At 35.6% G+C, this 23495-nt stretch overlaps 3 protein-coding genes across 6 annotated transcripts in view; 1 reads left to right on the plus strand and 2 right to left on the minus strand.

Moving 5' to 3' along the window:
* The window catches only part of LOC148602174 (uncharacterized), a 41098-nt gene extending 28175 nt beyond the window's left edge, over window positions 1-12923 (minus strand). For 2 of the 3 annotated variants that reach the window (XM_088556587.1, XM_088556584.1), the window contains exons 1-4: window positions 12818-12923; window positions 11216-11298; window positions 2259-2412; window positions 1217-1459 (exon numbers count right to left, since the gene is read on the minus strand). In XM_088556587.1, the coding sequence (XP_088412713.1) occupies window positions 1217-1459; window positions 2259-2412; window positions 11216-11298; window positions 12818-12839 (502 nt within the window). In that variant the 5' untranslated portion in view covers window positions 12840-12923. Of the gene's footprint in view, window positions 1-1216; window positions 1460-2258; window positions 2413-11215; window positions 11299-12776 lie in introns of all 3 variants that reach the window. The other variant, XM_088556585.1, reaches the window with a different exon arrangement.
* Window positions 12924-16268: 3345 nt separating this feature from the next.
* Window positions 16269-17435, minus strand: LOC148602175 (uncharacterized). The gene is made up of 2 exons (XM_088554464.1): window positions 16979-17435; window positions 16269-16648 (listed from the first exon to the last, which is right to left on the minus strand). The coding sequence occupies exons 1-2, from the start codon at window positions 17433-17435 to the stop codon at window positions 16269-16271; spliced, it is 837 nt and encodes a 278-aa protein (XP_088410590.1).
* Window positions 17436-20831: 3396 nt separating this feature from the next.
* LOC148602176 (ventricular zone-expressed PH domain-containing protein homolog 1-like) overlaps window positions 20832-23495 on the plus strand; it is a 30273-nt gene continuing 27609 nt past the window's right edge. Inside the window, exons 1-2 of one of the 2 annotated variants that reach the window (XM_088554797.1) lie at window positions 20832-20887; window positions 22386-22629. In XM_088554797.1, the coding sequence (XP_088410923.1) occupies window positions 22421-22629 (209 nt within the window). In that variant the 5' untranslated portion in view covers window positions 20832-20887; window positions 22386-22420. Of the gene's footprint in view, window positions 20996-22385; window positions 22630-23495 lie in introns of both variants that reach the window. The other variant, XM_088554796.1, reaches the window with a different exon arrangement.

Consider the following 23495-nt stretch of genomic DNA (forward strand, 5'->3'; position numbering starts at 1 on the left):
CTATATTTTGAAACCTTTGGAAACAGAAATAATAGCAACAAAATTTGTCAGGACATAATGATGGACGGACAAGGTGATTCTAACATACCATCAGCTCATTGATGTTAAGTGTAAGTGTTTGTAAGAATCAGGCAAAATGGGAAAAATCTGAAATATACATGTCCAACCTCACCAAATTTACAATGCAATACCACTCAAGGATACTTTCTCTATTTGAAAAGACTATAATTTGATCTCTGTATCACTGGCTTTGCTTAAAAATTTTTTTATAGAATCTCAGAAAAATGGGGTTTTAGACAGAGTTATCTGCCCTTGAAATGTTCATTTTCAGTGCATTTCAATGAAATGGTAACTCAATGGTCCAGCATGGTATGGAAAATCTGGTCTGTTTTCCTTGATTCCAGTAGTGCAAATAGTCAAATTACACTATCAAAATGATGTGTTTTTTCATACCATGTTTCACCTACTGCCTGATTCTTACAGGGACTGACATGTAATATGTTGCTTTGCTTTTGACCAGTGGCCTTCTACACTGACAAAGAACACTGTTGGGTTGGTTCTGACATTTTTCACCATTCCAAAATTTGACTTTTTTAAGTGTATATTATATATACATTATTATAATAAGCTTCTTTGTTCTGTTTTAAAAAGGGACTAAGACTATTTTAAACTGATTTTCAGGTGTGGTTAATTGAGTAATTTTTTTCACAGTGGGGGAGGGTTGTGATCACACTAAAGTACTTAAACCTGCCACATTTTTTGTACCTGTCCCAAGTCAGGAATTTATGGCCTCCGTATGTATTGTTTTGATTTCACTTTCAGTTTACTTCAATGTTGCTCTAGAATATAGGGCAACTATTTAGCCATACCTGCATGTGTATAATATAGTTTTGGGGCCAGCTGAAGCCTACCCTGTGGTGTAATTTGCTGGTCTTTTTTTGAAAACCCATGGGTGGTCTTGAGCTGATATTTTTCGTCCTTGTGGGGTTTGTATCTCTCTGACATATATCCATTCTCATCATATGAAAACTCTATGAAGGGCTCTAAATACACTCTAGAGAGAGCCTTCTAGGGGTTTAAGGAAGTACTTTGTCTTAGTATCTATTTCTTTGTAAGACTGCAGTCTCTCTCAATTTCAGCCATGTTGTTTAACCAGTGTTGCCCCCTGGCTTGCTATATGCTGCCATAATATCTATAAAGCACACACAACAAATACCTTCAGATGAGTTTTTAAAAAGTACAACAGCAATCTGAACCTGCACATGAACTTTGACCTCTGTGACCTCATTCTCTTCACCAATCAGCTTTGGTTTGTCAAAATAGTACTCCAAATCACTCTTTGTTGTATCAATGGAAACATCATACATAATAATTCCATCAGGAGGATTCAGGACACTAAACTCTAATTCACGCTTTTCTAGCTTCTTTTTCTCAGCTCTTTGCTGGATGGCCTTTATATCTTTATAACAAAAAAAAAGACAAGTATATACTGAAATTTTCCTGGACAGTTCAAAACACTGACAGGAAAGTGAAGAAAAAGTTAAAAAGAACTTCCATTCCTCACAAGCCTATTCAATCATAATTCTTTAAAATGATAAATTTTTCCAATAAAAAAAGATGTCCGGTATCGGTCAAAATTAAAAATTGTTAACCATAGCCTGACCAACCCATAAAAACATCACAACTGAAAGAGTAATAAAGGTAACGTTATCCAGGGACAAAGACCAAACATGGAAAGCAGACAATCGCAATAAAGAACAGAAAGTAACTAAAATAATACATACAAGGTAACAAAAGTAAATGATCAACTTGACTCCACTGAAAACTGGAAGCATGGACCAGAAGCCTAATTGAAAGAAGTCTGGCACGATACAAAAATGTCTGTAGTTACTGCAAGCTCTGGCATAAAGTATGAGTTGCGATACGAAAACTCCATACGCAGGTGCTGAAAGGTGTTGCCACAGATGAAAGGAAAGTTGACAATACAGAACAAAAAGTCATCTCATTTGTCATGTTGTTTGATCAATAGCTTTCCTTTACCATCGATCTCTAAGTGTAGGTCAAGATATGAAAACTTTTATTGGCTGAATTTTGACTATCATTTTCTCTTCTTTTTTTTTTTATTTCTGGAAAACAATTACTTACCTATTCACCAATCCAATCTTTTTTTTAGCAGTTGAACTATTGACCTATCGCCTATGAAACACAAAAAATTTTAAGTTTGGCCTTAGCTTATTGCATATTTGTGTCAGACAAACCTCTAACTTTCTCAGTGAGTAATAACATGGCCACATTTTTTAATTCTCTCCCTTTACTTCTGTCATGGAAATATATATCATCAAACTTCACATCTTTACATATGACTTCAATGCAGTCCTCAATAGTTTCCCTGGTGGCAGTTTCAGGAATATTCTGTAGAAATAGTATAACAGTATTTAAGAGTAACAACAAAATTAATGGAAATCTAATCCATAAACAACGTCAATCCAAATGAAATCTGACAAAATAGATATTATACCACCGGAGTAGCTTGTACTGCAATGGTCCAGACTTGGTACAAGCATTAAGTTAGATCATACTGATTTTTTTTTAGGGGGGAGAGGGGGGGGTTTGAGTCACAATGCAAATCGGAAGTATATAAAATTGCCAGTACCTTAGAGACTAACTCTTCTTTTTTCAGCTATATCAACTTGAAAAACTAACAAAAACAAGCAGATTTCACCTACTCTTACCAATTAGTTGAATAAGGAACTGATCTTTTTTAAAGCCAAATATCAGATTGAGAACAATACAAATGCCGACCTCTTTGTTTATACATGCCACACCACTATGTATGTACATACCACACCACTTTGTATATATATGCCCCACCACTTTGCAGTTATATGCAATACCACTTTATATATATGCATGCCATGCTACTTTGTATATAGATGCTACACCACTTTGTATATAGATGCTACACCACTTTGTATATAGATGTCACACCAATTTGTATGTACATGCCATACCTCATTGTATATACATGCCACACCACTTTGTATGTACATGCCATACCTCTTTGTAAATACATGCCACACCACTTCATATGTACATGCAATACCACTTCTTATATACATGCCACACCACTTCACATGTATATGCAATACCACTTCCTATATACATGCCACACCACTTAGTATATACATGCCAAAACACTTTGTCTATATACATGCCAAACCATCATGTATGTACATGTCACACCACTTTGTATACACATGCCACATCACTTTGTATATAAATACCACACCAATTTGTATATATATGTCACACCACTTTATATATATATATATACATGCCACACCATTTTGTACATACATATCACACCACTTTGTATATACATGCTACACCACTTTGTAAACATACATGCCATGCCACTTTGCATATAGATGTCACACCATATTGTATATACATGCCACACCACTTTTTGTAACACTCAAACCATAAACAAGCAACTCATAGCCACATGTCATCAGACCCTGCCAATATTGTTAAAGTCCCATAACTCCTGTAAAATTTGTCAAATCAAAATGTCGCAGTCTATTTGATCAACTACTAACAATCCTATAAAATTTGAACAAAATTCTCCAAAGGGTTTCCAACTTGCATCCACAACAGTGTGACCACCGGACTGACTGAAGAACAAGACTGACACTTGTATTTCTATGTCCCCTTCCATGAAGCGGTGGGGAGACAAAAAGGCAGCAGAATAAAAAATAATGTAGAAGATTGTGATATAGGCTAACAGTGAAAAAGAATTTGATAATATTCTTTGGCAACAAATTAATTCATGAAAAACAAGAAAATAGAATTCATATCGTTATTTTTTATAGTTTTAATAAATCATGTTTTTAAAAGGGGAGGGCCAATAAACTCAGCCCTGCCCCAAATTTCCTATTTCACTTTTGAAAAGAATATGGTTGTCATCTGATTTTTCAAAAAACATTTGATTTTATGAAAGTTAAAATGCCAAAAACTGATATTTACCATACCAGTTCTATACATATGTTTCCATTTAATATGTTTTAAAACATTAATAAAGTCATTTGTTGCAATTTAGCCTGTGTTTAATATACACAGGTTCCCGAAAATCATCTTGATGTTTATGAATGGGAATGGGGTTGCATGATGGCAGTTTGTACCATTGCTCACTTTGTGGAAATCCAATAAACAAATGTGTCATACCAACACTCCAATAAAGCTAAACTTGTCCATTAGCACAAAACCATTTCCTTCTCAAAAACTTTGTTTTAATAATTTGTAACCACTTCCTTGATTAGGTACAAGTCCTTGAAAAAATAAGTCAGGAACACACACAAACATACAAAATTGCAGTACTGTTTACAAAGGTTGAATACAGGTACATGAAGACAGGACCAAATCGAGCCCCCTGATGCCAACCCCAAATTGGTTTTGGCCTGGGCAACAATTATTGTAGTTTTCAGTTCCATTCACTTTTCTCTATGATTGAATTCATTCTGAATACAATTATTACTGTCAAACAGGGTTTTCTATCAATATTGGTTTTACCTACCAGGAGGGAGTGGCATCAAGAGACCCCATTGTGTCCTTTCTACAAGTAACTGTACTACTGAAATACCACAAAGATTAAACACTTAAAACAAATAGTAGAACTCATATACATGTAGGATAGTCTATGCTACCTTGAAAATAGGAGCACTGCAACCCTCTACCTTTATTCTAGACAAGCTTGGAAGGAAAGGCAGAGCAATCCTCTAGTCTGGGCTACAGCTCTTGAATTGTATAAAATTCCCACTTATACCATACACCATTCCCTATTCCCAATTGTCCCATTCCAATTCCCAAATGAGAATTTGTCATTCCCCATAGAGAAATCCCGATCCCCCAAATGAATCCCCATTGCATATTTCTTATCAAATATTTATATTATCAAATGAACTTCTACTTTTAAATTCTTCAACATTTAAACTATTATTGTTTTTATTTAACCTAATACATATCAATAAATACTTCAAAAATTTATTTCCCCAAAGGCTAGCTGGAAAGGAGGGACACTGAATTCCTCTATTCTATGCTAGCAGGGAGGGAGTGACACTGCACTCTTCAATTCTGACCACCAGTAGCTGCTTCATAGTATAGTTAAACTGATTATAGGCAAAACAAAATGGTGGAAAAATGTTTACAGTATAGTATGACCAGTATGAATTACCAGTAATTTGTTTTTAGAATTGTAAAAAAACTCTACAATCAACAATTTTGAACAGAGTTGAAAATATTTTATCAATAGCTAGAAATACCATGACAGAAACCTACAAAAAGAATATCCCCACTTCACTTGGACAGGACCTTAATAATGCTTAAGATTGAATACATCCCAAAGCAGATACACAACAATTATTTTAAAACAATTATCATCTTCCTTTAAGCATGCTTATTTATACATGGTACCTAATCTTCCTTTAAAATTTTATCAAAATCCATTCAAACAATCAATTACCTCCCTTTACAAGTTTCTAAACGTAAGTGTTTCTTATTGCTATAGACATCTACATATACTAATGACTAACTTCTCATCAAGTTAAATGAATCCAAGTCATATCATTGGTTAGAAAGGAAATGGGTTACAAGAAATTTACACATAAAACTTAAAATTGGATTATCTCTCTTTGCAAGCATCAAAATGATGCATCAACTTTCAATAAAATTTTACGAGTTGTACTTATAAAATTTGTTGACAGACAGGGTATTGTTTATGATATACTGGCTCACTACCCTCCCCCCCCCCAATTCTTTGTTAGAAGGTGTATACTTAGAATTGGGAAGATTTTTAAAAGTGTTATTTCTGTATATCACAATAGCTTTTCTGGAAAAGACAGGTACAAACAAAAGTATCAAACTTAAACAGATAAGCAGCCAAATATTCCACTTCCTGCCTTTTAATGATTGTACTATCAGGATATTTTCTGCCCTATTTTTACATGGATCTGTGTGCCCAGTGACATTCATTGTAAGTGTAACATTTACACATACTAAGTGTGTTAAGTACATGTATTATAATCTGATGCTATTCAGGAAGTATATTTCAACAGAAAACTTGATTGGCAACTTCATCTATCAAACATAAATGAATACATTTCCTTGAAACACACACACATGTATAGCTTACTAAGTCACTCTGGTAAAGCTTCTCAGTATTTTGTTGAAAGAATAGTACTCATGAGTGGCAATTCAAATAAATCAAGAATCCATTAAGTGTATACACTTGCTTGACTGGGGAATACAGGATAAAAGGTGTTTTAACATGAAATCAAGAGGTAGTTCATGCCAAAAGCAGGCAGTTTGTGGCATATTTTGTATTTTTCAAAATATGTTCACCCATTTCATATCACAAATGCACCCTTTCTCAAAGTTCAACTTTGGTTTTTAATTTACTTCAATAATTAAAGAGAAACAAATTCGATAGAAAGCATTGAAATTCATTAAAGAAAAGGAGAAAACTCTTTAATCTGAGTAAAATCTGGAAATAAATCAAAATCAAAAGAATGTAATGGGAAACAGACCAGACATGGGAAACAGACACACACAACAGACCAGACATGGGAAACAGACAAACACAACAGACCAGACATGGGAAACAGAAACACACAACAGACCAGACATGGGAAACAGAAACACACAACAGACCAGACATGGGAAACAGACAAACACAACAGACCAGACATGGGAAACAGAAACACACAACAGACCAGACATGGGAAACAGACAAACACAACAGACCAGACATGGGAAACAGACAAACACAACAGACCAGACATGGGAAACAGACAAATACAACAGACCAGACATGGGAAACAGACACACAACAGACCAGACATGGGAAACAGACACACAACAGACAAGACATGGAAAACAGACACAACAGACCAGACATGGGAAACAGACAAATACAACAGACCAGACATGGGAAACAGACACAACAGACCAGACATGGGAAACAGACAAATACAACAGACCAGACATGGGAAACAGACACACACAACAGACCAGACATGGGAAACAGACACACACAACAGACCAGACATGGGAAACAGACAAATACAACAGACCAGACATGGGAAACAGACACACACAACAGACCAGACATGGGAAACAGACAAATACAACAGACCAGACATGGGAAACAGACACACACAACAGACCAGACATGGGAAACAGACACACACAACAGACCAGACATGGGAAACAGACAAACACAACAGACCAGACATGGGAAACAGACAAACACAACAGACCAGACATGGGAAACAGACAAATACAACAGACCAGACATGGGAAACAGACAAACACAACAGACCAGACATGGGAAACAGACACACACAACAGACCAGACATGGGAAACAGACACACACAACAGACCAGACATGGGAAACAGACAAACACAACAGACCAGACATGGGAAACAGACACACACAACAGACCAGACATGGGAAACAGACACACACAACAGACCAGACATGGGAAACAGACAAATACAACAGACCAGACATGGGAAACAGACACACACAACAGACCAGACATGGGAAACAGACACACACAACAGACCAGACATGGGAAACAGACACACACAACAGACCAGACATGGGAAACAGACAAACACAACAGACCAGACATGGGAAACAGACACACACAACAGACCAGACATGGGAAACAGACAAACACAACAGACCAGACATGGGAAACAGACAAACACAACAGACCAGACATGGGAAACAGACAAACACAACAGACCAGACATGGGAAACAGACAAACACAACAGACCAGACATGGGAAACAGACAAACACAACAGACCAGACATGGGAAACAGACAAATACAACAGACCAGACATGGGAAACAGACACACACAACAGACCAGACATGGGAAACAGACAAACACGACAGACCAGACATGGGAAACAGACAAACACAACAGACCAGACATGGGAAACAGACAAACACGACAGACCAGACATGGGAAACAGACAAACACAACAGACCAGACATGGGAAACAGACAAACACAACAGACCAGACATGGGAAACAGACAAATACAACAGACCAGACATGGGAAACAGACAAACACAACAGACCAGACATGGGAAACAGACAAATACAACAGACCAGACATGGGAAACAGACAAACACAACAGACCAGACATGGGAAACAGACAAACACAACAGACCAGACATGGGAAACAGACAAATACAACAGACCAGACATGGGAAACAGACACACACAACAGACCAGACATGGGAAACAGACACACACAACAGACCAGACATGGGAAACAGACACACACAACAGACCAGACATGGGAAACAGACACACACAACAGACCAGACATGGGAAACAGACACACACAACAGACCAGAGATGGGAAACAGACACACACAACAGACCACAGATGGGAAACAGACACACACAACAGACCAGACATGGGAAACAGACACACACAACAGACCAGAGATGGGAAACAGACACACACAACAGACCAGAGATGGGAAACAGACACACACAACAGACCAGAGATGGGAAACAGACACACAAAACAGACCAGACATGGGAAACAGACACACACAACAGACCAGACATGGGAAACAGACACACACAACAGACCAGACATGGGAAACAGACACACACAACAGACCAGAGATGGGAAACAGACACACACAACAGACCAGACATGGGAAACAGACACACACAACAGACCAGACATGGGAAACAGACACACACAACAGACCAGACATGGGAAACAGACACACACAACAGACCAGACATGGGAAACAGACAAACAGAACAGACCAGACATGGGAAACAGACACACACAACAGACCAGACATGGGAAACAGACACACAAAACAGACCACACATGGGAAACAGATACACACAACAGACCAGACATGGGAAACAGATACACACAACAGACCAGACATGGGAAACAGACACACACAACAGACCAGACATGGGAAACAGACACACACAACAGACCAGACATGGGAAACAGATACACACAACAGACCAGACATGGGAAACAGACACACACAACACCAGACATGGGAAACAGACACACACAACAGACCAGACATGGGAAACAGACACACACAACAGACCACACATGGGAAACAGACAAACACAACAGACCAGACATGGGAAACAGACACACACAACAGACCACACATGGGAAACAGACACACACAACAGACCACACATGGGAAACAGACACACACAACAGACCAGACATGGGAAACAGACACACACAACAGACCAGAGATGGGAAACAGACACACACAACAGACCAGAGATGGGAAACAGACACACACAACAGACCAGACATGGGAAACAGACACACGAAACAGACCACACATGGGAAACAGACATACACAACAGACCACACATGGGAAACAGACACACTCAACAAAGAACATACAATAACCAAAATAATACATACAAAGTAACAAAAGTAAATGAGCAAATCGGACCCCATCAAAAACTGGGAGCATGGACCAGGTACATGGATAAGAACATTTTCGCATGTATCACCTTTCACGGTTTCAAAATATGATTATCATTTTTATTGTTAGAAATTAATTTCGCGGGTACTTATTTTCCCACTTATCTGTCCTCCGCGAAAATAGCAAAATTAGGACACTGTGTAAATTAATATGTTTACAGTATTGGATAATGCTGAAAATTGAATCTAACCTGTCTTTTATAGTAATATACAACTGTACAATCATTGATTCATTTTCATTATCAACTGGAAACAGTTGGGGGACAGACTGACAGACATACAGATGGATGGATACATAACTTTTGGAGAGTATTACATAATGCCTTCCCACTTACAGTGGTGGGGTATAAAAAACCATATATTGTACTGGCTGTACTGTGATTCATCAGAAATTATTTATTCAAAATGTTCAATTTTAAGTAAATATGTTGAAAACATATTTTCAACAATTTTTGCTGTTAATCTTTGTATTTTTTCCTATCTAATTTTTCACATTATGACAAATTTGCATTTCTGGGACCAATTTGGGTTTTTTCAATAGATTGTAATGAAAATTTGGCCCTACTAATGTTGTCAGAAGCCAGGGCAAAATGGCCCAGGTCCTTTGTAACATTTCCATCATCTGTATTTTTGTATTAACTACCCAGAGTGTAAACAGAAAAAAAAATCCTTTGCAGGGTGCAGCTTAATACGTCCGCAGAGGTCGAACCATGTACAGTTGGGGCAAGTATATATAGACACACTATTCAGACTTGATATAGCTTTGAATTCTGATTATTAGATATTTGACACAGGATAAAAATTCGACCAGAACTGAAGCAATTACTTCCTGGTCCTTTATTCATAATTTGTTGAAGTTGTTTAATTGCCTGACAAACCATAGTTTTTACAGCTGACTCGAAACTTTTTTTTTGCCAAAATAAAAATTAAAAAAAAAACAAACCAGTCCAACCCTACTCACTTCAGGTAATCCAGATTTTTTTGTAACTTTTCTTGACCGGACTTGGCATTTACAATAGTAAACAACAGTAGCTGAGCACTTGCTTGCAGCTGTGGCCACGAGACAATTGAAAGCCATATTACAGCCTGCATATGTTTCATTCCAGTATGTGATGATTGTGTAATGATCAGTTACTGTGATTATGTTTTCATTGAACACTTAGGCATTCATCTTGTAGGATTTAGCAACAGTAGTTTTTCAAAAAAATTTAATATGATTACCCTATTTTATTCAAATAGGTGACTGGAACCACACATATTTTTTTATTTGGCTTAACTGTCCAAACCTCATTTTTCGTACATTCTACTGAAAAGTTCTGAACAAATCCAGTAAAGCAGAGATCAAATAGTAGTCTTTTCAAACCAGGAAATCATCTTTGAATGAAATTATATTGTAAGATTGGTGGGTTTTTGATAAGTTCCCATTTTGCAAGATTCTTACAAAAGACTAACACAATTATCTAAGTGTTATACTTGTACTGACTAAATGTATATAGCTTGAGCACGACTGAAATAACGAATATCAACATGATCAAGGTCATATGCTGAAGCAATCATGCAAGTGCTGATTTTCTAAACAGACAGTGAAAGTGAAAGTAGGAAAATCATATCTTAGTTGTAGTACTTTCAAATACTAATATTACCCTAACAACAACTGCATCTTTGTCTCGTGATGGTGACAGATAAAATGCTGTCAGCCTTTTATTCATTTTTCTGGTCAACCATTCTACAGTAAAAAAAAGAAGCATTTATAAATTATAATTTATAGAAAAAAATCCTTGTGATTCATCATTACTTTTTACGATTATAACTGTAAGTACATAAAATTAAGAGATAGGAAAATCCATGAAAACTGAATTACATGTATAGTACCATCTGTACCAGCAGAAAGGTTGAAGTACATTTATGGATGAAATTGGCCCCTTATTTTCAAGAAAACTGATGTTTGAGTCACAGCAAACTTTTACTTGCTGAACTAAAGCTTTAAACCTAAAATCTAATTACCTATTTTTATACCTTATCATTACTGCACATATAAGTCATAATCACTGGTCTAAATAGCTGGTTTTCTTAAATTTTACAAAACCAGGAAAGAAATTACCCATTCCACATGAAACACCAGTGTCTTGGCCAATGTAGACTTATGTATTATTTTGATATTCTGAAGAATTTTCATCTATAAAATCAGAATTCCTGAAGATTTATAGAGTCTTACATGGTGCAGGCATCAAAAATTTGAAAAAAAGACCAATTTTGCACAAAATTTTAGCTATTTTTGCAAAAAAATATTATGAGTTTTAAACCAAGTTTGACTTGTCATTACTCAACAAAAACTTACTAAAAGTTCTATGGTATTGTTGTTGTACTAATTTACATGTAATTCCTGATCAAAAATATTGATAGGTAAATTCTATTACCATGCTTAGAATTTCAGCCTAGAAGGGGACCAAAAACATCCCTAAATGTACCATGTCCTTTATATTTGAAAATTAACTAAGACAAAGGTCCACTATGAGTGAAAATCAAAACAGAACTTGTCTTGTTCTATTCCATATGAATGCAAATAACACATTATTCAGTTAATATATTAATTTTCACTATGTACTATTTTTGGCTAAATATTTAGGTATTAAATGGAATATGCAAATATGGCCAAATTAAAACATGTGTGTTTTCTATTAACTCTATCTGCCTATTCAAACTATTTTTTTTTCAGCTATAAATAGCGCAGCCAAATTCTTTTTTTCATTTCTCAATACTGGTAATTAATATAAGCACTGCACTCTTCAAGCCTGAATTCCACCATTCTGTGTAAAAAAAAAATAGTAAGATAAAAAAAAATCCCTCCCAACCCACACATTTTTTTTCTAATGTGTAAATAGGCAAAACACATTTTACAGTATTTTCTTTTTGGATATATATATATTAAGTACCTAACTAGCTGTAAAATACATTTCGAGTTTGAAAGCTATGGAATACTTTTAATTAATTAACCAGATAGTTACAAAAGATTGAAATAAGCAAGCACAAAATCAAAATGTATACATTAGAACTTTCATTTTAAACAATGTAGCTCTATGCATTATACAAATGAACTTGCGAACTTTGTTCTACACTGTCACTGATAAAAATGGAAGATCTTAACTATATTTTCTCCTCTAAGATAATGCTGACAGCGAATCCATATATTTGAACATTATTTACTTAGAAGATTTCAAGATCCCGTGAAGTTACAATTGGCCTACCGTCAGCTTTTCGGTGTGTCATGTTTCATACTAAAAGCACGGCTACCCAGGAAATTTCCACACTTCCCAAAAGTCAACTTTCATTTTCGATTTAATAAAGGGAGGCAATAAATGGCGCCTATTTGGTGGGTCTGAAAACAGGACCTGTTAATGAACATAGCTCTAAGACTATATATAGTTCATTATTGATATTTACCCGGTCCGGGTGTCAAAAGAAAGAATAGGCCCACAGCAGCACTAAGCTTGTCGTAAAAGGCTTTAATTTATGCGATAATTTTTGTTTATACTTTTCAATAATCAAAGTACTTAAGTACCGAGTCAATGAAGGCCTTCGGTCATAGTTTGCTCTGTTCACATTTCAAATCATAAAAAAATGGATTGTATAATATTTAAATAGGGAAAGTATTTTTTAAACCTCTGTTTCGAATCAGAGGGGGTATACAGTTTTACCCTTGTCTGTGTTGCTTGTTTATTTTTGATTATATTTTGAAAGTTGAAATTTTCGTAACACTTTTCTAAGCATCTACTCATCACAGCAGCTTGGAATTTTCATATATTCTTCCTGTAGTTATGCCATATGGTGGGATTTATTTTCAGAAATTTCTGTCTACCGAGAACTTATTTTAACATATTTTGCAAGTTGAAATTTTTTCGTCGAACTTTCTCAGCAACTACTCATCACAGTAGCTTGAGGTTTAAGCACATTGTATTGGCACTTAAGTATGCCATATGGTACGATATATGATCCAAAATATCGACAACAACTTCCTGTCAATCGAGGACTTTATTTTTGACTTTATATTTTGACATTTTTGTCGCGCTATTCTCGGCAACTACTCATCACAGTGGCTTGAAATTTTTCATTTTTTTTCTGTAGTTATGCTTTATACGGGGATCCATTTTTGGGAAAATTCGACAACAACTTCCTATTTACCGAAGACTTTGGTTTTTTCCCTCTTTTGACTATATGGTAGGATCCATTTTGAACAAAGAAATCGACAACAACTTCCTGTTTACCGAAGACTTTGTTTATTTTCCTTATAACGTGGTTGAAAGTGGGTGTCTCACTAGTGAGCCATCGCTCACAGATTTCTTGCTGAATTTTTACTCTGTGAGACACAAAGCTTTTTTTTAAAAAGAAGGTTATAAACCGAGCAGTCATGACACCTAGACAAAACAAATGGGAGAACAGTTACCCACAACATTTTGAACTTTTCAGACACATAGATTTGATGATACACATTTAAAAATATACATGTTAAATCAATCTCCCATGTTTTTTTTTCTGTTTCACCAATTCCACTATAAAGCAATGGCTTCTGCTTATCATAGGATTGAACCAAATTTTATTACATGTATGTCTAAAAGGCTTTAAAATTAGGGTTGTCCCAAAGTCATGTAAGTGCATTGTAGGCTTTTGTAGCTTAACAACTATTGAATCCAGTCACAGCATGTCAATTTCCATTTTTGCTGTCTAATTACCATCAATATGAATGAAATGACCATACAATCAGGCAAGAGCATCAACGCAGCAGCTCAACCAGTAGTATACACATATTCTGACTTCTATCCGATTACCCAAGGGCTGGATTCTGCCACCTCTACAGTACTAAGTACAAGTACTAACAGAATCCCAATAAGTAACAGTCATGAGAGACCCAAAAGGGCATTGAAACAGCTTGTATCTTTCTGTACTTTTGGATTCCATATACTCGATGAATCAGAAAATTAGCAATTCCCAATCTCATTAACTGCATTGGTGTGATATATTCCAAATGAATATAAACTGAATAAAATGTGTGCATTAGGGGATGCTTTTGTGAAGTTACCCACCTTTAAAAAAGTAGAAAAACTGTTTCCCGAATGGCGTTCCCTTCAGCTTCGGCAACTTTTCTCCTTAACCTGGCAATCCGGTAATATTTTTGTTCCACAAGTTTCTCACAAACAAATATATTTAGAGATCCTAGGGTCACTTATGATATTGACGTGCAGGGAACCAGTGAGATTACTTTTGCTCCTAAGGTCACGTAGGAAATTAGTACGCATGAGATGATTGGCGACTGTTCGACTGTCACTACGTGATCAAACAGTCCAATGAAACAAGTCGTAAAATAGTGCTTATTATACGGACTTCTAAATGAAATGAAAGATGCGAAATTTCCCATTGTATGCTGGTTTTGATAATCTTTGTATTTTATGGTTATTTTTAATCCATTTCATTGACTATGGTCTGTGTCTAGAAACCTGATCGCGGATGCTTGTGAGTGCTACTGTAAAATTTGATATCCGCTTAACGAAGCAAGATTTCGCGTGATGCCTAGGTCAATATCAGCCCCTGTCGTGGCTTCATTGACAAAAAATGATGTAAATTTTTATGAAATTTTAATCTGCAGTTGTATATAATCTCCTTTATTTTTATAAAATTTTGTATGTATGAAGTCGTATTTTTATCAATTTTAGATCGAAGATTAAAAAAATGGGAGCACTATCCACGAGTTCATGATGACGACCATAAAACTTTTGACATGATGACCTCAATCTTGGAGCAACATAATCCTGTTCCAGAAACCCAACCGTAAGAAGTCTAGCGCGATACAAAAAGTCTGCGTAGTTACGGCAAGCTCTGGCATAACGTATGAGTTGTGATATGAAAACTCCATACGCAGGGGCTGAAGGGATATGGTGCCACAGATGAAAGGAAAGTTGACAATTCTGAATGAAAAGTCATCATGTTTGTCGTAAAGTTTGCTCAAATGTTTTCCTTTACCATCTAACCATTAACTCTCCCTTTTCAAAATATGAAATCGAAATGACTTGCTTTGACTTAATCCACTTCATCCCATGGGGGATATAGGACGACCACTGTGGTTTTCTATCTCCTCCTATCTTTTGCCCGTACTTTGATTTATCCTCAGGTCTTTCCAATCTTCTGGGATTCTGTACTCAAATCTCGCCTCCATGTGTTTTTTGGTCTAGCTCTTTTTCCGTGGCCTTGAGGGTTCCACTCTAGGGCGTGGCGTGTTACATTAGTACTTCCTTTTCTCAACGTGTGTCCAATCCATCTCCATTTTCTTGATGTAATTGTTTGCATGACCGGTTCTTGTTTGGTCCTTTGCCATAAGTTGTTATTGCTAATTTTATTTCGCCACTTTATTCCAAGGATGTTTCTTAGGCACCTGTTTATGAACACTTGTACTATTTTGGTGGATGCAATAGTTGATTGCCATGTCTCTGATCCATATAGAAGCACTGATTTAACATTAGAGTTCAAAATTCGGATCTTTTGTAGAAGTTCTTAGTACTTTTCTCCTCCAGATCGATTGAGGATAGCAAAAGCCTGTTGTGCTTTCTTTTTCCTTGCTACTATGTCTTCATCTGTCCTTCCTGTTGTACTAATGACACTTCCAAGATAGGTAAATTGTGCCACATCTTCTATTTCAGAACCTCTTATCTAGGCTTTATTTTCGCTTTTAGCATTGATCCTCATAGATTTTGTCTTTGTTGGGTTGACGTATAGTCCGACCTTTTTGGCATTTGATTCTAGGTTGGAGGCCTGTTCTTGCGAGTCTTGGTGGCGATGTGAAAGTTGGCAAATATCATCGGCAAGGTCAAGGTCTTCAAGACATGATTGTAAGGTCCATTTCATTTCCATAGGTTGACTATAAGATGTTTTGCTGGCCCAATCTATGACCATCAAAAAGAGAACAGGAGAGGGGAGACATCCTTGTCGAACTCCTGTAGATTCGGGAAAAGGATCTGTTAGGTTCCCACTGTGGATAACTTGACGAGTGAATCCTTCATAGAGCTGACGAATGATGGATATAATTATATCTGGAATAGTATAGTGTCTTAGATTTTTCCATAGTACTTGATGGTCTATACTATCAAATGTCTTCTCAAAATCAATAAATGTAAGGTAAAGTGATGTCTGCCATTCAATGGTTTGTTCTATAATGATTCTTAAGGTGGCAATTTGGTCAGTACATGATCTTTTCTGTCTGAAACCGGCTTGTTCATCTCGCAGTATTTTAACAACTTAATTTTTCATTCTTTGTAAGATGATATGGCATAGTGCTTTGCTAGGGATGGAAAGCAAAGTTATATCTCTCCAGTTTCCACATATAGTCCTGTCTCCCTTTTTAGGAAGTTTTACCAAGATACCTCTGCTCCAGTCCTCGGGTATTTGTTCTTCCTCCCATTTTCTGTTCCAAAGATGGTGAAACTTGTCGATGGAGATAGAATCTAATGATTTCATTGCTTCCGGAGGGGTGTTGTCTATTCCGCCTGCTTTGCCATTTTTCATATGTTTAATTGCAGTGGTTACCTCTGTTCTAGTTATTCGCTCTATCTTAATCCTCAGATCTTGTCCATATTCTACAGTTGGTGGATCTGTAGGAGGAGGTCTATTCATGACTTCTTCGAAATGTTCTTTCCAACGTTTCAATTGTTCTTCAGGTTTTGTGAGTGTGTTTCCATTCTTTTCTTTTACAGGCGTGTCAGTATTGGATGTTCTGCCGCTCAGTTGACGTGTGGTGTTGTAAAGAGTCATGATGTCTCCTTTGCTGCATGCGGTTTCTGCTTCTTCTGCAAGTTGTTCCACATGTTTTTTTCTTGTCATCTTTGCAGCCCTTTTTAACCTCTTTATCCTTTTCTTTGTATAATTCTTGTGCTTGTCTTGTTTTTTTGTCTCGTGGGCGCGTTCAATTGTTTATCTTTACATTTTCTTCTTTCTTCGATCTTATTACAGGTATTATCTGACATCCAAATCGAAATGGTCTCTCATATATTTTTCTTCGTATTGAAGACCACCAGTAAAACCACTTATACAGAATTCAGCCGTGTTTGCAATTGCATATAGACCACAATCAAATGATCATGAACAGGACTGTGAACGATCGAGTTTCAGAACTCTTTCGTTACACGAGAAACAGTCAGCTATCTAAAACATAAATCTGTTTGGTATCTATTTGGACGTGTAATCCAGTGATGCCTGCCTATATGATGCATTTGTGCCGATTTGTCTGCCATTTTCTCAAATTGTCTGTGATATGACCACTTTTGTTTTTTCAGTGTCAAACACTGGTAGGTGTCAGGAAAGTATTTTGGAAACCTGATATCTTATTCATTGTGTATGATTTATGACAATTAGGTTGGTTATGTTTTGTTTTTGTTTTGTCTGTTTATTTTAACGTCCCTACTCAAGTATGTTTTGTGTTAGACTATCTGCCCGAAATTGTTTTGCGTTAAAATCGAGATTTCTCTTTTTCATGGCTAGGTTGAGTTCACTGTCTATAATGCTTGTGTGTTTTTCTGGAAGAGTATGTGGTAAGTCTGGACTGCTGTCTACACACCTGCGTTTCCCTCGATGATAGTATTGTCATAAATTATGTTCTGTCAGGGTTAGTTTTCAGTAACTGCAAGCGTTCATTGCGTGGATGTATTATTTGTTTATATGGTTTATGTTGAGGTATCCATGGGGAGAATTGGATGTATTATTGAGCGAGTTTTATGGTGTGGTTGTTGTTTTTTTTATCTTACATCAAAGAGGTGGTTAAGGCTTTATAAAACCGCGTATTTCATGCGCCTGTCCACAATAACGAGATATTTTGTCATTTATGTGGCTTTGTGTCGTGATACTACTTTTTCAGTTTGATTTTGAAGAATTGTCATCGTTCTATTACCGCGGGGGTTTTATTATTTTATTGTCGGGGCCTTCCAGTGCTGACTTAAAAATAGCTTAAATTTATTGAGGAGCTTGGGTTGATCTCTGAAAGAATATACTATTTAAATTATGGTGAACTTAAGTTACGTACTCCCATATCGGTTCTATTCTATCGATAGTCTCTAAATGCCCTTATAAGAATATAAAGCGGGTGAACCCTCATTCAAACAGTCAGAATGGTTTAATGAGGACATTAGAGATGCTATACACTGTGTTTTTTTTTTTTGGAAAAGGGAGAGTTCACCACAGGTTGTTTCCGAAATAACGTATTGGTCAATTAGGTAAGCAAGGTTAATTTTTAGTAAAATTAGTATTAAGAAAGCTACAGATGTTGATAATATCTCATCTACGCTTAAGCAACGTGTTAGGACCGACTCCTGTTCTTAACAAAAATATTACGTACATCTTCAATAAATAATACTATTTGTAATGGTAATTTTCCAAACAGGCTTAAAGAAGGTTGTACCTTTATATAAAAAAGTGATCCATCGGACAAAAAAAAAAAAAAAAAAAAAATACCGTCCTGTCAGTATTCTTCCAACGATATCTAAATTATATGAAATGATTCTGACTGATCAATTCAAAATTTATTTTGAAAACAAGTTGTAAAGTCGATGAAAGATGACTGCAGATGTAATTCAATACAGATGTTGACCTGTCATGCTAAAACCATGACAGATTTATCAGATACACAACCCCAATACAGACTTGAAATTGTGTATACCTTCAAATGTGATGTTATAAAAATGTACCCCTTTAATTTATAGACAACAAAAACATGAAAAAAAAACAACCCTCGTTTGTCAGAACCCCACCACACCCCACCAATCATCATATAATGAGTGATCCCTCCCTTGCGGTTCTTCGGAGACAGTAGTTGTATGTTCTGTATGGACTGAGCTAGGTTCTGAGATGCCAGTTGCATGTATGGGCTGAGGTTCTTGAATTCCAGTTATGTATATGTTTTTTAAAACAATTTCAAGTAAATCCAAAAGAAAAATAATGACACAGCGCAAACCAATATATATGTTTGACACTGCCTTTGGCATGTATTCACAGATGTGATATATGTACACAAGACATATGAATATAACTAGGTGTACAGAGGGTATAGAAATGCTTTATTTGCACAAGCCTGTACAACACAATATTTCTTATATTGTCAAGATACTCACCTAGACAAACTGAAGTCCAGTCTTTTTAAGACTCTTTTGAATAGCAGCTTTTGATCTTGTCATAAATTTTAAGAAAATAATGCTATTAGCTGTTAAATTACTTTATTTTAAATTATTAAATAAGACTATGATAGCAAAAGAAGCATTAACGTAATGCAAGTCATGACGCATTAGGTAAACTATATAGCACAATTTTATAATAAATCAATTTCAGAACTTAATTTAACGCAAATATAGAAAAAATTAGCATTATTGAAACTTTTAAAGGTTACTTATATAACTTTTTATCTAATTATTCTTTTAATACCAACTGTAAAGAAGCCATCATCCTTTATTTTACCTTAATTGGTTTTTACCTTTTATTCATAACATAAACTATACGTGTGTATTCTCCCGATCACACAGTGACCCTTATTATAGGTGGATTTACTATACAAGATAGTATGGACTTAGATTTTTAGATATAAGTTATACATTTGTATGAATGGACTAGGTTGTCTGTCTTTAACCTCTCTTGTCAGGAATAGCACAAAATGAGATCAAGACGGTTAGAGTTTGTCCTGTTTTGACGAAAAGTAACTGTCTACAAGGCGGAAACTACCGACCAGTTATTTTTTCGTTGTAGTATATGTATGCATTTTTTAAAGAACGATTTGTAAATTCACATGTTGAAATATTAGGTAGACAAATATATTACTTTATAGTTTTCAGTCTGGTTTTAGGTTCTCTTATTCTACAGAAACTGATGTCTTATTCACTAGTTAGATCCCCAAATTAAACCGTATATCAAATTAATGATGCGTGATAATTTATTGAATTAACTATTACATTATGATAAGAGATAAGACCATAGTAGAACCGTAATTAAATTAAGTTACAAGTCTATGATGGTAGAAATAAAAACCAGAAAAGACCAGAACTAAGAAGTGTGATATATTTGTAAAATAATACCTTTATATGCTAAGTTTTGCATATTTTATGAAGTATGTTAATGCGAACTTATTTTAGAGTAATTCGCTACTTAAATTTTCGGTTTTGGGGTTCGAAAAAAATACGCTCTTTTGACTTTTGGACTTCTCTGGTCTTCTCTAGTCTTTTTTCTACACACCGTATTTGGGTCTCTAAATGTTAGAACTTTGTTTACAGGAAGTTGTGTTGTCAGCGAATAGAAATGTACAAAAACCTCGAATATTTACACTGTACTGATAATTGAGTTTTTCTAACTGTTTTTCATACCTTTATTGACATACTATCTCTTCAAAACACAGGCAAACGAAAAAGGTGCGTTCGATTTAAGTAGTGTCACTTTCTGTTTACATGTGGTGGTTGGTCTAGACTATATTGCAAACTCAAGATACAAAAGTTACACAAAAATAAGTAATCATTTATTATTTTCCAATCTACTTTCTGCCCGTTTCCTTCGAATGTGGTTTAGTGTTCCTGCTTGTTGACCTCACTGGAGTTTCATTCATGCATTATCATACGATTTGACTTATTCATATTGTATATTTTGTTAATATTGTGTCACTCCACGTTTTGTTTGTGTATCTGTCTGTGTGTACTTATGAACTCCCTTGACCCTTATAGGTGTATCATGCAATAAAGAAGTTATTAATATGGAGTGGGCATTGCCTTTAGAAGCGAGTGCTGTGATACTTAATTTACATACCTGAAATATCATTATACTCTCACAAACAGCTCCAGCAATTTTCCCTTTTTTAATTTTATAATTTGTAAATTTTTGGAACAATATCAGTTCTCCATGGAAGATGGTAATATTTTATGCATTAGCTATGATGTAAACAAATGCACATTGAAGATTTTAGATGCAACCTGAACTGGCCTCCTATTTCAATATCATGAATGGCTTTCCTATCTTAGGAAAGCTATGTTTTGCTTTGGATAATATGATCTAAGATGTATTTTTTCTGAGGCATGTTAGGTTCTTGAACATGGGAGAAAGATACTTACATACATTTCCCAAACATAAATAATATTCATTTCTACTGTAATTAAAACAAATATAGAAGACCTCAAGACTATCTGAAAAGATTAACTTACTTTTACTGATATAAATTCTTTTATCAAACATTTTTATTTGTTTGGCTAAAGAAAATGTTGAATTTTCTCCCATAGGACAGTCACTTCTGTTACCTTCAGGACATTACTTTTTTTCTTTCAATTTGTTAACTACTGTTGCTGCTTCTATTTGACATATTTACATGTATGTAAGGTCAAAACAAACAATATATCTGTTCCTATCTGCTACCCTACCTATCCTAGTTTTTTGTGCTTACCCTAAACATTTTACGGCAAATTTGGGTCAAGTACTGTTAAAATCTTTATAGTTTCCCCCTTTGACACAATGTTAAATGTTTTTGAAGAATGAAATAAGTTCCCTACCAACCTACACCCCTTTTTGCTGGTAACAAGAAACAAGGCAATTTTTTTTGTTTTGCCGATTAAGAATTTTCTGTGTGTTTAACAAAAATATTTGTAGCTATTTGATTGAGAAAGTAGGCAAAAAATTGAAATTGAGCATGTTCCAAGCCTAGAGATCCTGAAAAGTGAGGTTTCCTATCTACGTTATACTTCACATTCCAAATCAAATAATTTTAATACTTGTATTTCAAAAACACCATTTAATGCAGGGCTTTTTACTGTGTTTTAGACTAATACAAGGATTCCAGATACCATGGAAACACTATGAATAAACTGTTTGCAGAAGTTTTAGAAAAGCGAGATTTGTCCAAGGCAGGAGAGTTATTTTCCTTGTCAGATGAAGATATTAAAGATGATATTACACCAGTTCTAGAGGCCATCAGTAAGATTCTAGACTGTAAAGATTATACACAGAACGATAATGATCAGAGTGTGGTTGAGATATGTATTACAAGAGTCACAACAGCCATTAGGTACATTTTTTTATGTAGTTTTTATTGTAGTAGTTGTAATCCCTGTTTTTTCTTTCACTTTAAGCTTAATGAAATAAGGATGAAATACTTGTCCAAGATATTAATATTTCAAGTATTATCCTACCTCTGCCATAAAAACCAAATAGTTGACCAGGCCCCTTAGTGACTCGTGTAGGGGAGCTGTATTATTGTTACTAGTCTATTTCAGGATTACACTAACTTGCAATATGACAGGTGCAGCTGGCGGAGAAGGACATGTTTACCCTTCCAAAGCACATGATGTTACTCCTGGCTTTTTGTGGGAGCTCATATTACTAAGGCTTGAGCCTTTGTGTTACATCCTGATTCCCTTATCTTCAGTTTTTATTGTAATCCTTTTTTTTTCGGTTCACTACATTATGCATGTATTATTTCATGTTTAGACATTTGCCTTTCTGGAATTTTCATATGTTTATCTGCAGGGTTTGCTAGATAATAATACAAAATACTGTGAAAGTACTTTGATTTGTGGATACCAGATTTCGTGGATTAAGGAAGAAACCCATTTTTTGAATTCATGCTTTTGAGGTGTTCAGTATCTCCTTTCCATTGGGAACCAAATTCATGGTTTGGCCCACCCATGAAAACCACGAAAATTGGAAGCCCATGAACAATAGTACTTTCACAGTAGTCACTGAGTATAACATGTACATGTACAATAATTAGAGTTCATTGTTGCATGAAAATGTGACATAATTTTTGGCTTTGCCTGTGATGGATGGAGCTATTTATATCCAAATTACATTATGCACCGCAATTTTGTGATATCGCTGATGTCTCAAAGAACAGGAATATGCGAGACTTCCTAAAACACACGCTGCATCTGC

Source organism: Perna viridis, chromosome 12, assembly GCF_037379345.1.
Source record: "Perna viridis isolate PV_CMFRI_1.1 ecotype Kerala chromosome 12, ASM3737934v1, whole genome shotgun sequence".
NCBI classification, from domain to species: Eukaryota; Metazoa; Mollusca; class Bivalvia; order Mytilida; family Mytilidae; genus Perna; species Perna viridis.

What these genes read in the sequence shown, in the direction of transcription:
- LOC148602175 (XM_088554464.1), bottom strand. Translation starts at nt 17,435, where the DNA reads ATGACAAGAAAAAAACATGTGGAACAACTTGCAGAAGAAGCAGAAACC. An exon ending in ACCCGAGGACTGGAGCAGAG is followed by an intron (nt 16,649 to 16,978) that starts GTATCTTGGTAA and finishes ATACTATTCCAG; the next exon opens with ATATAATTATATCCATCATT.